Consider the following 14874-nt stretch of genomic DNA (forward strand, 5'->3'; position numbering starts at 1 on the left):
TAAATATATATTTTAAAGTTCATCTGTTTAGATTTATAACAGTTTCAAGGTCTGTTTGGCCAAAAAAAAAAGGAATGAATGTTTCTCTCCCCTCCCTGGCCCTCATGGCCAAATTTATCTCCTTCCAGCTAAAACTCTGCAGGCCTCTTGGTTTCCTGATTTTCCCACCAGAATTGATTGCATTACCATAAAGCCCTCTCAGGAGATTTGGGATCTCACAGAATAAATGGCATTGTAGGATGATGATACATTTCTATTCTTCTAAGTATTTGATTTCCTCAGAGTGGGAGGTCTGAGTTCACCCTGTGATTCTGGTAACACTCCCCTGCTTGGCCTTCCTTGGCCAACTCTATAGCTCAGTTCATGCATCAAACTTAGTCAGGAAGGCTCTTAAATGTTATCCAGAGGTCTCAGGATTCAGGAATCTCCAATCCTTTGCTTGCCCCAGAACACTGTGGTTTCCTGTAGCTGCTGGGATCAGAGCCTGAGTCCACAGGGGCTGATTTATTCCACATAATCCCTCCCAATCCATGCAGAGGAGGAACAGAACAAAGCACTTTGGACTCGTGGGGAGGGAAAGTTCCACCACTAGATGGTGGTTGCTGCTCTCCCTTGGAAGGATCAGCCAGCTTTGCTCTGCTGTGAGAGAAGGGAACAGGGGATGTCACCTTAGCTCCTGTCATTCCTCTGTCTTTCCAGAAAATCTGCAGCAGACAGTGAGAAGTGGTGTCAAAGCAGCGTTCCCACTCCATCAGAGCAGTCTGAAAACACTCAGGAGAGAGACTGGGGAGAGGAGGATTCCTCTGCAGACATCAAAGCCGCGCCAAAAACGTAAATAAGGTTTTTGTGATGTGCTTTTGTGCACCAACAGTCGCCTTTCTTGATTCTGCTGCTGTGTCTGAAATAAAGATGTAAATCAGAACTTAAAGCAGAGATTTGCAGCAGAGGGTTCCAGAATGGCATGGGGGATCTTCTCCCTTCCTCCAGGCCTCTCTTTCTGCAGTAAACTCAAGCCATGAGTTTAATAGCAGAGCCCTTGGCTCAGAGAGAGGTCAGGGTGGAGCAGAGCTGTTGCTTACTTTAAGAGGGAAAAGTTTTTAGTTCCTATAAATTTCTGTAAGTCCCATTAATCTCTATATAGAGAAGAAATTCCATCCATTCCTGAATCACCTGAAATGTTCTCTAATTGATGCTTTCAGGCTTGGGTGCTCACATGCCTATATCAAGTTCCAGCTGGTGAAACAGCAAAGCAATGGGAAAGGTTGGTTAAATTTTATTCCTTGTATTTATATCCATCCCTGCAACATCCCCACAGTCACGAGGAGCATTCCCAACTTCACAGCTCTTCTGGCTCTGACTCCACAGCCAAGAGAACAGCACACACTGGAGGTGATGGCAGTGCTGGGTTTAACTCCTTTAAAAGGATGAGGAAGAGTAAAATCACTTAGAAGTGAAAGTTTTACTACTTGTTTTTAACTGAGAAGACAAATTCACAGCAGACCTTGTGCCTCTGCAGACTCTTCTCTAGTGGCAGAGGGTTTTCATTCCCAAACAGTCTCTGACCTGTGTCAAGCAGTGCCAGAGCCAGCACAGTGTCAAGGGAGACTTGCTTTAAACCTGGCAGATAGTTTAAGTTCCATCAGCTGCTTTTTTTAGGCCCTCCTGGGTATTCAGGAACGTTTTCTGAATCATTTGAGGGCTTTTTTTAAGGTTTTCTGAAGGATTAAATAAAAAGAAAAAAAGAAAAATTAAATGGCAAAACAATACTTTTCTTCTTGTCCTGGTACATGGCAGGTTAAGTTTCCAGAGCAGCTTTCTGCTATCACTTTAGCAAACCATATGCTTAACTTTGAGATTTACTATAAAAAGCCATTTCAGAGAGTGGAGCTGACCAGGCTTTTAGGAGGATTTAACATGGTAATAAGTCTCCAATCAAAAATAGCTAAGTAGGCACAAACTGGGACAGGTGCCTAACCCTTTTTTTTTTTAATTTTTTTTATTACTCATTTTTACCCAGTGCTGAGTTCTGCACTCAGAGCTGAGGGATCTGCCAGCTCTGGGCTGCAGTTACAGCTGGCAGGGAAAGCTGCCCACTCTGCCCTCACCTTCACCTGACACAATGGTGGGAATCAGGGGAGGGAAACTCTGCAATAATCCACTGAGCTGTCATTTCACAACCACCCAGAGCTTCCAGCCCAGCTCTGGTTAAACTCTTGGGTCACTGCAGCTTTCTCAGAGGGAAAGTAATTTCTTCAGGTGGTTGTGATGCTCACCACGAGAATTTGGGCTTAGTGGGGGAAAGGAGTTGGTCTGACATGGAATCAGTGCCCACCCAGCAATGGGGGAAGCTTTGGGGGAAAGGAGCTGATCTGACATGGAATCAGTGCCCACCCAGCAGTGGGGGAAGCTTTGGGGGAAAGGAGTTGGTCTGGTGGAATCAGTGGCCACCCAGCAATGGGGGAAACTTTGGGGGAAAGGAGTTGGTCTGGTGGAATCAGTGCCCACCCAGCAGTGAGGGAAGCTTTGGGGAAAAGGAGTTGGTCTGGTGGAATCAGTGGCCACCCAGCAGTTGGGGGGAAGCTTTGGGGGAAAGGAGCTGATCTGACATGGAATCAGTGCCCACCCAGCAGTGGGGGCAGCTCTGGGCACAGGTGGGACCTCCTGGAGGTCAAGGCCACCACGACAGTGGGACAGGGGAGGAGTGGGTGACACCCTCCCAGGAGCAGAGTCCTGTTGTCCCCAGGAGTTGTTACTCAGCCTTTAATTTTTTTTAATCCTCACGTGGTCTCATCATTAGAAATTTGATACATTTGATGCTGTCCCTCTTCCTTTAGGGACATGGAGATGAGGTGACCCTTGGGACAGGGCAGTGACCATCCCACAGGACAAGCTTTACCTGCAGTGCTGCTTCTTTCCCTTTTGGCCTTCAAGGAGCTGGAAACCCACAGAAAATCTGCTTTTCTTTTTAATATCCTCTCCTCTTTTCCTTCATGCTTTCCACGTGGCACACCCCACAGATGTGACCCCCCAGCCCACTGGGCAGAGGGAGGCACAGGGAGCCTTCCCAAAGGGAGGGATAAGGTGGGAATGTGGTGTGTGTGCTGGGCAGGCTGGGGGCAGCCCACCAGAGCCACAGCAGAGCCCAGGGATGTTTCCCAGCTTGTTCCCCTGCTCTGCCTCCCTTCCTGTTGTATAAGCAGCTCGTCCCTGCAGGACCATGACTCTGCACTGCTCCAGTGATCTCATTAGGGAGGGGTGATTTCTTCCTCTGCTTGTTTTTTTTTTGCCTCGGTTTTTAAAGCTTCCGTCACTTGACACATGAGGAGGGAGTTGATGTCTGGAGGTAACAGGCAGCACTGCTGGCCTGGGAGTGTCCCCAGGAGTGAGCCCAGGCCCTGGGCTGGCAGCACAGAGCCCTTCCTGGGCTGGCTCGGGCTGGAGCTGGAGCTGAGCCATCACTTCCCAGCCGAAGATGCTGTTACCAGAACTCCTCCACCTTGTCAATAAAACGCTGCAAACATCTTCTCTGTTAGCAGCATGACATCATTTTCCAGGGAAGAAGCTAAGGATAAAGGCTCCCCAGCCTGGCAATCTTTCCTTTTTTCTCCCCCCTCTCCTGCTCAGGAGGGTGGGAAGAACACCCTGGAAGCTCCGTGTGCTTTGCCTGGCCCTCTGACCACCCTGCCTCGCTCTCCCCTCCAGACTTGGCCCTTCCTCCTGCTCCTACCTGAAGCCTGGCTCTGACTTGTCTCATTTCCTTTTCCAGACCCTGATTTGGATCTCCAGCAGGCCCTCCACCAGTCCATCTTCATGCCTTCCCTGGCCTCTAACCCGACCCACCGCCTCCATCTCTTCTGGGAGCAGCACTGCAGGCTCTTGCCAGAGGTCTGTGGCCTCACAGCCAAACAAGTTGCCAAATGGACTGTGGAAGAGGTGAGTTCCCCGTTCCCTGAGCCCTGCTGGGCTGCAGGAGAGCCAGCACCTTCCTCCTCTGGAGTGCTAATTGGGAGACATCTTCATTTTCTTCCCTTCCCTGCTGTTTGCTGTGCATGTGCCACTCCAGCTGACTCAGCTGGAAGTTGGACCCAAGTCCCTTTATCAGGGAAGCATCCCTGTTAACCCTCTGGTATCCACAGCCCTCAGCAGGATTCCCTCCCTCCCTTTGTTTGTTTATTTACCCCTTGATCTCCCAGTCCCCAGGCCTGGAGCATCATTCTGACAGCACATTCCCTTCCTCTCTGATCTCCCTCCCCCTCTCCCGTGGCTTTGCTGCTGATTCACTTTTCCATGCCGAGAATTCCAAGCTGTTCGTGCCCACTCCTGCTGCACCTCCCTGCCTGATTCCCCTGGGACAGAACTGCCCACAGCCTGACCTGGTTTCTGGCAGAGGTATCTGTGCAGCTGGGGATGTGTCTCTGCAGCTCTGGAGATGTCTCCTGGAATTAGGTGGTGTGTGAGAACCCCACTGGTTTGTGTGCTGAGTAGTTGGGTTTTGCCTCGATGCCTTGGGCATAAATAACATTTGTCTCTGCACTTGGGAAGTGGTGACAATTTGGATCCTGGCACTTAATCCAGGAGGAATGTGCTGGAGTGTTGTGCTTGCAGGGATGCAGGAGATCTGCAAAGCAGGAGAAAGGTGCTGCTGGTGGTGATGCAGAGGATCTTTAGAGACTTTGAGAAAGTGAATTTTCCCTGCAATGCCTTTTAACATCAGATAAACCCAATCTTGACTCTGCTGCTTGTGCTGGAGCCCTGCTGGGAGTCTGGTGGGATTGCACTGACATGGGAATTGGGAAGGGGATGGAGCAATTAGTGTTGCTGGTTTAAAACTTGCTCCTTTTTTATTGAGTCGTTGAGGGGGTTTTTTTTGTTGGTTTGGTTTTCGGTTTTTTGTAATAAAAATGTGTTTGAATTAAATTCATAGCAAGGAGGAAAAAAAAATCTCTCTGAAAGATTGGCTCTCCCTGTCCTTTTGAGAAAGCTGCCAATGATTTGTCCAAAAGGTCTTTTAAGCAAATCAATAAAGTCAGAAGCAGTTAATCCTCTGACATGATAATCAAAATCTTGTTCTTTTGGATGAAACAGCGAGGCTGGTTCATGGCAGTCCAGTGTCAGGATCCAAGCCAAATAAAATCTGTCCTTTGCAGTTGACCTTTCAAGCAACTGCTGGGTAAATTTAACTGGGATATTGGTTTGATAACAGCTGAGTGTGAGCAGGGAGCACAGGATGTGGATTCAGGGCACTGGGTACAGTCATTCCAGCCCAGAATGGACTGAACTCTGTGCTGCAGCCTGGAACAACTGAGCCAGTTTTGGCTGCCAGTGCCAGTGTGGTTGGCACATTGAAAAGCTCAATTGCAGCCCCACAATGGGCTTGGCTGAAGCCATTACAGGTTTTTGTCCTGAATTTCAATAAAGTGACTCTGGGTTTGCAAATTCTGTTCATCACAAATTCCCAGAGGAATCAATTTGGGCTCTTGCAGGATCAGCATGTGCAGGGCAGGGAAGCCTCAGGTCTGGGAGATGAAAGCACCAGGACTTGTTGTGTTTTAGGGAGTCCAGAGTACATTTGGTCTGTGGCATTTGGGCTCCCAACATCTCTTCCTGCAGGGCAAACATTTGCCTTTGGGTTGTGCTTTGAACTCTGCTGCACAAAGGAGCCCATTTTGCTGATCTGAAACAAGAGCAGTGGGGCTGTAAAATTCTGCTTTGGTTTCAGGCTAAAGCACTGGGTTTATTTTATAAAACCCACATTAAGGACAAAAATGTTGCTTTAATTCTCTGTTGGTTGAGAACAGCTGAAATGGCAGAGCAGCAGCAGCATTTAGGGGCCCTCCAGCAAAGAAACTCTTGCTAACACAGAACAGGCAACAAGAGTAGTTACTTTAATGCAGCTCTGGTATTTATTGAAAGCTTCCTGTCTGCTTTTCAGAACACAAAGAACATGAAGGTGTGCTGGAGTTGTGTTGTTCAGGAGTTAATCCTGCATCAGATTAATACCTGGGGGGGTGACTCTCCTTGTGCCAAGTGATTTGGGGATTTTAAATCCCAGTTAAAAGCCCAGCTTGTCTTTGCATGGCCTTAAGGGGTGTCAGTCCTGCAGGAGCCCCCAAGGGATATCAGTCCTGTGCTGATCTCTCTGTCCCATCTGGGATCACAGCAGCACCTTCAGAGGGGGCACAGGGGGGTTCTGAGGTGTTCTCAGGAGCACACAAAGCTCTTTTTCAACCAGTGTGCCCTTGGGAGTGTCAGAGTTTGCAGCAGACAGCTCTGGGAGCACTGGGGTGGGGACAGGAACCCATTTCTCCAGTTTCTCCATTCCTTACAAAAGGAAAGTAGTGCTTTGTTGCTGGTTTGTAGTAGGAGTTTGCACTTCCACAGAAGAAAATTTGGAGGCACTGCCTGATAGAGTTGTGGATTTTAGGGGTTCCCTTCAGAATGGAGCAGGAAGGACTGGCAGGCATTCACCTCCCCAAAGGAAAAGCCTTGATCCCACTGTGATCCCAGGCTGTTCCAGTCCCTCGCCTGGAGCCCCTCCAGCCTCTCCTTTTCCCTGGATTCAGGCCTTCCCTGCCACCCCTGGGGGCTGTGTTGGTTCCCCGTGTTTTTCCCTCTTGGTCCTGACCCTCCCTCATCCCTCAACTGCCACATCCTGTGCTGGGGACTCTCCTCCCCAGGAGTGACAGACCAGGCAGGTCACTCTGGTTCCCTTTCTGGGTTCCTTCTCTCCTGTTTGTCCTTTTACCTCCTTTTTTATACCCTTTTTCTCCATTCCTGGTGCACCCCAGGGCTCCTGTTTGTTTGCAAAGCCTCTCCTGTGTTCCCAAGAGCTCTCAGTGTCCCTGCAGAGCCCTCCTGGGACAGATCAAAGGTCTGTCACGGGGTGTCTGTGGCAGCAGCAGGGCGGGCACAGGAGCAGGGCAGGCTCAGGGCATGCCCAGGATTTGTGTGCCAGCCCCTCAGTGCCACAGACTCTGAAGAGCCTCTTGCCCCCAGGGCTCCAACTGGCTCTGAAATTCTGGAAGGCACCAGACAGACCCTGCAGAAGGATTTTCATCTGTGTTTTTAATTACAAGGGGTGGGAGGATCCAAAAGGAAAGCAGGATTTTGGTACTGGTTTGTAATAGCATTTTGCACTTCCACAGAGGAAAATGTGGAGTGTCCCCCATGGAGATGTGGATTTTAGGGGTTCCCTTTAAAGGGCAGGGTGAGTGAGAAATATGCTCTGCTCTCAGGTTATATAACAGACACCAGGGAGTCAGAGCTGCTCCTGCCAGGGCACAGCAACCCTGCAGGGCACTGAGAGCCCCAGTCCTGCCTGGGCAGAGCTGGGGGCAGGGAATGACTCCAGTGCATTGGTGGGCTCAGCTGGAGCTGCACTGACAGGGAGGGGCTTTGACAGCTCTGAGTTGAAGGGATGCTCGTGTGTGACAGTGACCCCTCCCAGCTGCTTGTTTGTGCACAGGAGGAAATGTCACATCTGCAGCAACTCACATGGAACAGAGCAAGGGAGCATCCAATTAGCAGGAGATGTTTGATCTCATTATGCCTCAATATACAAATCTTCTGTGAACCAGGGGAGCTCCAGCTGGAGAAGACAATGCACATTAACTCATCCTCCACTGCTCCTTGCACTCCTCAGAGTTATATAATGTAACCCAAGGGCTGCTTGCAAGTCTCCAGGGAGATTATTCCAAATGTTAACAGATTCCCTGCTCAGAAAGGTTTTCCCTAGTGTGAAATGTAAAATTAAGTTTTACTTGTTTAATCCTCTTGGTGCCATGGATCCTGTGCACCCACCATGGATTAAATAAAACCAAAAGTCCTTTCCTTCCCAGCTCTCCTGCCTTTGGATGTTTTGGTAAACCAGCAGTGCTCACTCAGTTGGTTTATCTTGTCTCTTACAGGCATGTCAGCCTGGGAAACTGTCTAAATCCCTTTTTCTTCCTAAATTTACTTTCCAGCAATACAGAATCCCAGACTATTCTGAGTTGGAAGGGACCCACAAGGATCCTCAAGTTCAACTCTCAAGTCAATGGCCCACACAGGGGATTGAACCCGTGACCTTGGCATTATTACAGCCAAGGTTTAACCAACTGAGCCAATCTCAGGGTCACTTAATACTGTAGAGAAGGTGAAGTTCTGGATGGGTTTAAAGTAGTGTAACCAAACACAGCTTTTAACCTGGAAAAGCAGCATTGATTTTGTGAGGGGAATGGAAAGCTGGACTTTTACAGGGAGAGAAATGCTCAAATGGGAATCAGAATATGCAGGAAATACATCCTTCATTCATGGGAGAGTTTTAAGTATTAAATATTTTTTAAAATTCTTGCATAAAGAACTCATACAAGCTTCTGCTTGGTGGTGTCCCATTTTCACTGGCCATGTTTCTCCCCTGTGATTCCAGGTGGTGAACTTTGTCCAGCGTTTACCTGGCTGCAAAGAACAAGCCTCTGTCTTCAGGGAAGAGGTAAGTGTGGAATGCCCTGCTCAGCCTTGGCATTCCAGAGCCTGTGGCATTTGGGAGGCAGCTGAATTCCAGCCTGGCTAATTGCATCCTGCTGCTTTAAATGTCCCCTGCAGCTCCAGTCCCTGAGCTGTGCTGAACATCCTGTCTTGGCCGTTGGTGGCTTTGGCACCGCTATAAAGATGTCCTGTTGGACTGGGGTGGGGACAGCTCGTCTGCTGCCTCTCAGGAGAACTTGTGCCTGCTGCTCCTGGGGAGCCTGGCAGGCAGAGGGTTTCCCAGGAATTACTGGTGAGAGCAGGAGGAAAGCCTTTCCTTGGAACAGGGAGAGGTTGGGAAGTCACTCCACGTCCTGTGTGTGGTGTGTCCTGTCACTGCTGCCACGGGCTGGGCTGGGCTTGTTCCCTGTTCCTGCTGTGGTCACCAGGGCTTCTGGGAGTCCTCCACAGGCACAGGGTAAGGCTGTCCTGGGTTTTGGAACATTCTTTAGGTGGATCATAGATGGGGGCTGTTGAGTGCTTCAGCTTCCACTTCCATTGCAGGTGGCACTTGGAGGCTCTTTATGAGCCCCCCATTGATTTGCACAAATGTCCTTTGTCCTGGGCTGACCCCACAGTGAGGGCAGCACATGGGGGGGGGACTCTGCCCCTCTGCCAGTGAGCCCCCACCTGCAGAGGTGCCCCAGCCCTGAGGAACAACAGCACAAGGACATGGAGCTCCTGGAGAGAGTCCAGAGGAGGTCCCAGAGATGCTCTAGGGCTGGAGCCAGGCTGGGAGAGCTGGGGGGGCTCACGTGGAGAAGAGAAGGCTCCAGGGACACTGAGAGCCCCTTCCAGTGCCTAAAGGGGCTCCAGGAGAGCTGGAGAGGGACTGGGGACAAGGGATGGAAGGACAGGACAAGGGGGAATGGCTTTAAGCTGAAGGAGAGCAGATATTAGGAAGAAAATGTTCCCTGTGAGGATGGGCAGGCCCTGGCACAGGTTGGGCAGAGCAGCTCTGGCTGCCCCATCCCTGGGAGTGTCTAAGGCCAGGTTGGACAGGGCTTGGAGCACCCTGGGCTACTGGGAGGTGTCCCTGCCCATGGCAGGGGGTGAGATCCTTAAGTTTCCTTCCATCTCAAACCATTCTGGAATCCTGTGATTCCATGGAGTTGGAGGATGTTCTAGGCTGGGTTTAGAACCAGAGACCTGAGAGCCCCTGCCACTGCCTAAAGGGGCTCCAGGAGAGCTGGAAAGGGACTTGGGACAAAGGATGGAGGGACAGGACACAGGGAATGGCTTTCCACTGCCAGAGGGCAGGGATATTGGGAAGGAATCCTTCCCTGTGAGGGTGGGCAGGCCCTGGCACAGGTTGGGCAGAGCAGCTGTGGCTGCCCCATCCCTGGGAGTGTCCAAGGCCAGGCTGGACAGGGCTTGGAGCACCCTGGGCTGGTGGGAGGTGTCCCTGCCCATGGCAGGGGGTGGCACTGGTTGGGCTTTAAGGGCCCTTTCAAGCCAGTCCATGCCATGGCTGTGTGCCAGCTCTCCTGCCCTGGCTGGAGGAGCTCAGGGAAGGGCTGTGCCCCCCTGCTCTGTTGCAGTGACTGGCAAGGGCAGGTTTGGAACAGTTCCCTGCTCCAGGGCTGGCTCCTGCTCAGGGTCAGTCAGGCTGCAGTGCCCTCTCTGGATTTATGTCCCTGTGCTTTCTTTTCCCTTGTTCTAAAAACATGCAGACACCCAGAAAACAGAGAGCAAAAGCAGAGGAGGCTTGTTAAAAACCCTGTGCCCAGTGGCACAGTGTGGGGCAGTTCTCTTCAGCTGAACAGAGTGGGAATGGTGACAGTTATTCAAATGAACCAACCTTTCTGTGTAGCTGAGTGTAAAAGGTGCATCCTGATTAGGGCAGGTGTAATTAGAGGTAAGAGATAAAATGTACCAAGTAAACCTTGTAATGAATCCAACATTCTCCATGTATTTTATTTCTTCTGGCCATAATTTAAACACAGCAACTCCTCTCTGGTTCTGACAGTGCCATAGCCATGATCTATTTTAATCCCTGATTTCCTGCAGCCTCCAAGTGTGATTCCTGTGCCAGATTGGAGGGCCTTGCATTGTTTTACAAGTTCATGCTCAAACCAAATTGTCAGTTGGAAATGAAAACCCTTTTTTAGCAGTTTGGTTTTGGCCAGAACTCAGGTGTGAGTGAGAGGAGAGCTGAGCAACCCCAGCCTGTCCTTTGGCTGGGATCAGCCTTGGAATGCTCCACATCCAGGGGAAATAAATCCCTTGTGGACTTTTCCTGGCTGGGGGCTGGACAGGGATAAGTTGCTGCTTACATTAGGAATGAAGAGAACAAATTGTGCACAGAATTTTAAAATCCATCCAAATAAGATGGAACAAAGAAATGAATAATAAAGCACAGACTTGTTTCTAGGTCCAGTTCAGGGCAGGTCTGTTTAAAATAAGTAATGTGTGAGGCAATGCAGTGAAAATGAAGCATAGGAATAATATTGGACTCCAAAGCATTTTGAAATGTAGGACTGTTTTCCAGCAGTTTTCTGCTCCTCTTGACTCTATTATTTAATTTAAGCAGCAGCCCCATTTGTTTCAGGCTATTTTTAACACATTCATTGCAGCAGTGCAGGCTCTGGGCAGCTTGAAAATAAGATTGAGGGACATTTGTGGCCATCTGTGGACTGGGAGCAGTTCTGTCATTCCCAGGGGAGGAATGAACTTCCCAGTTCCTCCCAGTTCCTTAACTGGGAGGTTAAATAACTTGCTAAGGGTCTTTTGTGTGGTGAGAGGTGGAGACACCAAATTGCTGCCTCCCAGCTCTTTGCTTTAATCAGATGTTTGTCTGAGTTCACTCAGCGTTTCCTCTTGCACCAATCACTGACATCCAAAAAAATTCCAGTTGGGAAGATGGCAAAAATTGCAGAATTGTTCTTGTGGCTGGGCTGAGTGTCCCTCCTTGTCTGCTGCACTGGTGAGCATCAAGTGAGGGGAGGAGACACTGTCAGTGCCTGTAAATGGACTTTAATGGAATAACTTAGGGAGACACATTTTGTTTGTCTGTGTCCATTAATCTTTGCCTCCTTCCCTGCAGCATTTGGGCTTTATATTAATTATATCTCTGTTGTTTCTGTGGTTGTTCTTGCTCAAGTAAATGTTTAACCTCTCCTTAAAATAGGATGTCATGATTTCACTCACTGCTACCTGGGGCATCCTGGGGTTTCACAGGGTAGTGTGTTAATCACTTGCTTAATTTGCATCTGATTGATTATCTCCTTGCTGGTGGATTAGCAGAGTGTTTTTCCAGACTTTGCCATGCCTTGATCAGTTCAATTCATGATCTGAGCAAGTTTAGTGACACCAAAAAGGAGTTCACAAGAGTTCCTCCTTGTTGTCTGGGGGCATAAAACATCCCAGTTGTGGGAGTAGTCACATGTTCACATCTCAGGGATCATGAGGTTTTTAGCAGAACTGACCAAAAAAAAGCAGGAAAAAAAGGGTGTTTGCCTTTAAATGTTACCCTGAACAGCTTGACAGGAGTGGAGGAGTCTGTGCAGGGACAGTTTGCACTGAGCACACTGGAAATGGTGAGTTTGTGTCATCCTGGATCAGGGTAATGTATTAATTCTTGCATAGATAGATTCACCTTCTGGATTTTTTTAATCAATTCTGGGAATAGACTGTAGATTTTTGGCTTTTTAGAGCAATTCTGGTGACTGTAAATTCTGTTAAAAAGCACCTTCCATGGTCTCTCCACAAGCACAAGATGAGGCTTCTCCATTTGCAGGGAAAGGGCTGTGAGATGAGGTCTGTGATCCTTGGGACATCCCAAGGGGTGGGAATGCCCAGGGGGTGGGAATGCCCAGGGGTGGGAATGCCCAGGGGTGGGAATGCTGCCTTTCCATGCTGGTTAACCCCTGGGTTTGTGTCCCACCCCCCAGCAGATCGATGGGGAGGCTTTTCTGCTCCTCAAGCAGAACGACATCGTTAAAATCCTCAGCATCAAGCTGGGCCCTGCCCTGAAGATCTACAATGCCATCCTCATGTTCAAATCTGCAGAAGACAACTGAGAAGAGCCCATTTGGGGCAGGAATTCCCACCAGGAATTCCCACCAGGAATTCCCAGGGAACAGATCTTCACTGCGAGCATTCCAACGTGCCCAACAGGCGGATTCTGGGACTAGGTTGTGTTTTTAGTAGAACTTTAGGCAAAGTATTTTGAGGTTATAAAAATCCTGCCACGGTCTGGACTATGGGGCAGCTTCACTTCCAAGAAGAGGATATTATTATATTTTGTAATTGCATTTGGTTTTGATATATCAATCTCTTTTGGAGATGGAGAAGAAACCTCCGGTTCTAAGGGGAATCCAGGGTAGCCTTGGTGGAGCTGCAGGAGGAGAGCTCAGAGCAGAACTGGCTCTGTGGCCATGATTGTGCCTGCAGGAGAGACTGGGTGAGCCCCAGCGAGCTCAGGGTGTTCTGTGTGTGCAAAAAAGAGGGTGAGGAAGGAGGAAAAAGATGCACTTAAAGCGACTCCCCCCCAGCCTTCACTGCCGTGACTCAGGAGTTGACCTTTTCAGGACTCTTAAATCCATTTTCTCCTGCTCATCCTGGTGGTTCTGATCCCCTGTGGGCAGAGGGTTCCCATCAGGGATGGTTTGTAACCAGCACCCTCATTTCCATCCCCAGAGCGTGGGGAGCAGCACCTGTGCAGGTGGGCTTTGGGCAGGAGAGATCCCCTAAAGGAATCTTCCTCAGGAGTCAAATATTTTAGCTGGAATTCTCCCTTTGTGCAGCTGCTGTCTGGGCCAGGAACGTTTTGTGCCAAAATGGCACAATCAGGAGCATTCAGGAATGGGGTGGGTCTGTTCTTGTCCTCAGCACTGGCAGCCAAATGCTGGGAATAGGAGTTGGAAACCCAGAGTGTGGCTGCAAACAGATTTCCTCGAAACAATTGGCTTTGCTCTTGGGCACTGCAGCCTGAGGAGGGGGCAGTGGCCTGGCCTTGTGCCCTCCAGGTGGCCTTTGGAGGGCTCTGTGGGCAGGGCAGCAGCTCCTCTGCCCCCCAGGAGTGGGGCAGGCAGAGCTGCCAGGGCAGGTGGGTTGGAGAGCAAGGAGGGTTTGAACACCAAACGGGGTGGGAATTGCTTCCCCAAAGAGCTGCTGTGCACTGGGGAGGGAGCACAGGCTGCTGCTCTGCTCGTGGGAGGGGAGCACGAGGGTTTGCACAGTCTTAGGAACATTCCCAAGGCACTGGGACACCCTGGATGGGGTTCCCACCCCGTTCCTTACCGAGCTGGCCTCTCCCCATGGCAGCCTTGGGGCACAGAGGGAGCTGTGCAGCTCCTGGTTCCCCCTCTGGCCACGCTCCCTGATGGATGTTTGGCTGGTCTGGAGTTTCTCCAGACCCCCCTCAGCTGGGACAGCCCTCCCTCCCTTCCCCCACAGCTGCCAGGCTGAGTCCTGTGTGTGCCAGGGGGGTGTTCCCCTCTGCCAGGGCTGTGGGAACATCTCAGGGCACTGCAGGGTGAGAGGAACCATCCACAGGCACCTCAGACTCCCTTGGCATCTCTGCCAGCAGTGCTGCCTCCCGGAGCCACTGGGCAGAGTGGGCACACTGTCCCTGGCCCTGTGACACAGGGAGGTGACACTGTCCCTGATCTTGTGGTGACACAGGGAGGTGACACTGTCCCTGGCCCTGTGGTGACACAAGGAGGTGACACTGGCCCTGACCATGTGGTGACACAAGGAGGTGACACTGTCCCTGATCTTGTGGTGACACAAGGAGGTGACACTGTCCCTGGCCCTGTGACACAAGGAGGTGACACTGTCCCTGATCTTGTGGTGACACAGGGAGGTGACACTGTCCCTGACCATGTGGTGACACAGGGAGGTGACACTGTCCCTGGCCCTGTGACTCAAGGAGGTGACACTGTCCCTGGCCCTGTGACACAGGGAGGTGACACTGTCCCTGGCCCTGTGACACAAGGAGGTGACACTGTCCCTGGCCCTGTGACTCAGGGAGGTGACACTGTCCCTGATCTTGTGGTGACACAGGGAGGTGACACTGTCCCTGGCCCTGTGACACAGGGAGGTGACACTGTCCCTGGCCCTGTGACACAAGGAGGTGACACTGTCCCTGGCCCTGTGACACAGGGAGGTGACACTGTCCCTGACCCTGTGGTGACACAGGGAGGTGACACTGTCCCTGGCCCTGTGACACAGGGAGGTGACACTGTCCCTGGCCCTGTGACTCAAGGAGGTGACACTGTCCCTGACCATGTGGCACAGGGAGGTGACACTGTCCCTGATCTTGTGGTGACACAGGGAGGTGACACTGTCCCTGGCCCTGTGGTGACACAAGGAGTGCTCTTGGTCCTTCTCACATCACCCTCATCCTGTGTCCAACCTTCTAGA

The 14874-nt window shown here is 50.7% G+C and overlaps 1 protein-coding gene across 2 annotated transcripts in view; it reads left to right on the plus strand.

The window, feature by feature from the left end:
* The window catches only part of LOC139682400 (lethal(3)malignant brain tumor-like protein 3), a 48103-nt gene extending 33525 nt beyond the window's left edge, over window positions 1–14578 (plus strand). For both annotated transcript variants that reach the window (XM_071576717.1, XM_071576718.1), the window contains 5 exons: window positions 700–831; window positions 1200–1261; window positions 3767–3933; window positions 8408–8470; window positions 12399–14578. In XM_071576717.1, coding sequence (XP_071432818.1) covers window positions 700–831; window positions 1200–1261; window positions 3767–3933; window positions 8408–8470; window positions 12399–12527 — 553 coding nt within the window. In that variant the 3' untranslated portion in view covers window positions 12528–14578. The remainder of the gene's footprint in view (window positions 1–699; window positions 832–1199; window positions 1262–3766; window positions 3934–8407; window positions 8471–12398) is intronic.
* The last annotated feature ends 296 nt before the right edge of the window (window positions 14579–14874 follow it).

The sequence above is a fragment of the Pithys albifrons genome, chromosome 24, assembly GCF_047495875.1.
Source record: "Pithys albifrons albifrons isolate INPA30051 chromosome 24, PitAlb_v1, whole genome shotgun sequence".
Taxonomy (NCBI): domain Eukaryota; kingdom Metazoa; phylum Chordata; class Aves; order Passeriformes; family Thamnophilidae; genus Pithys; species Pithys albifrons.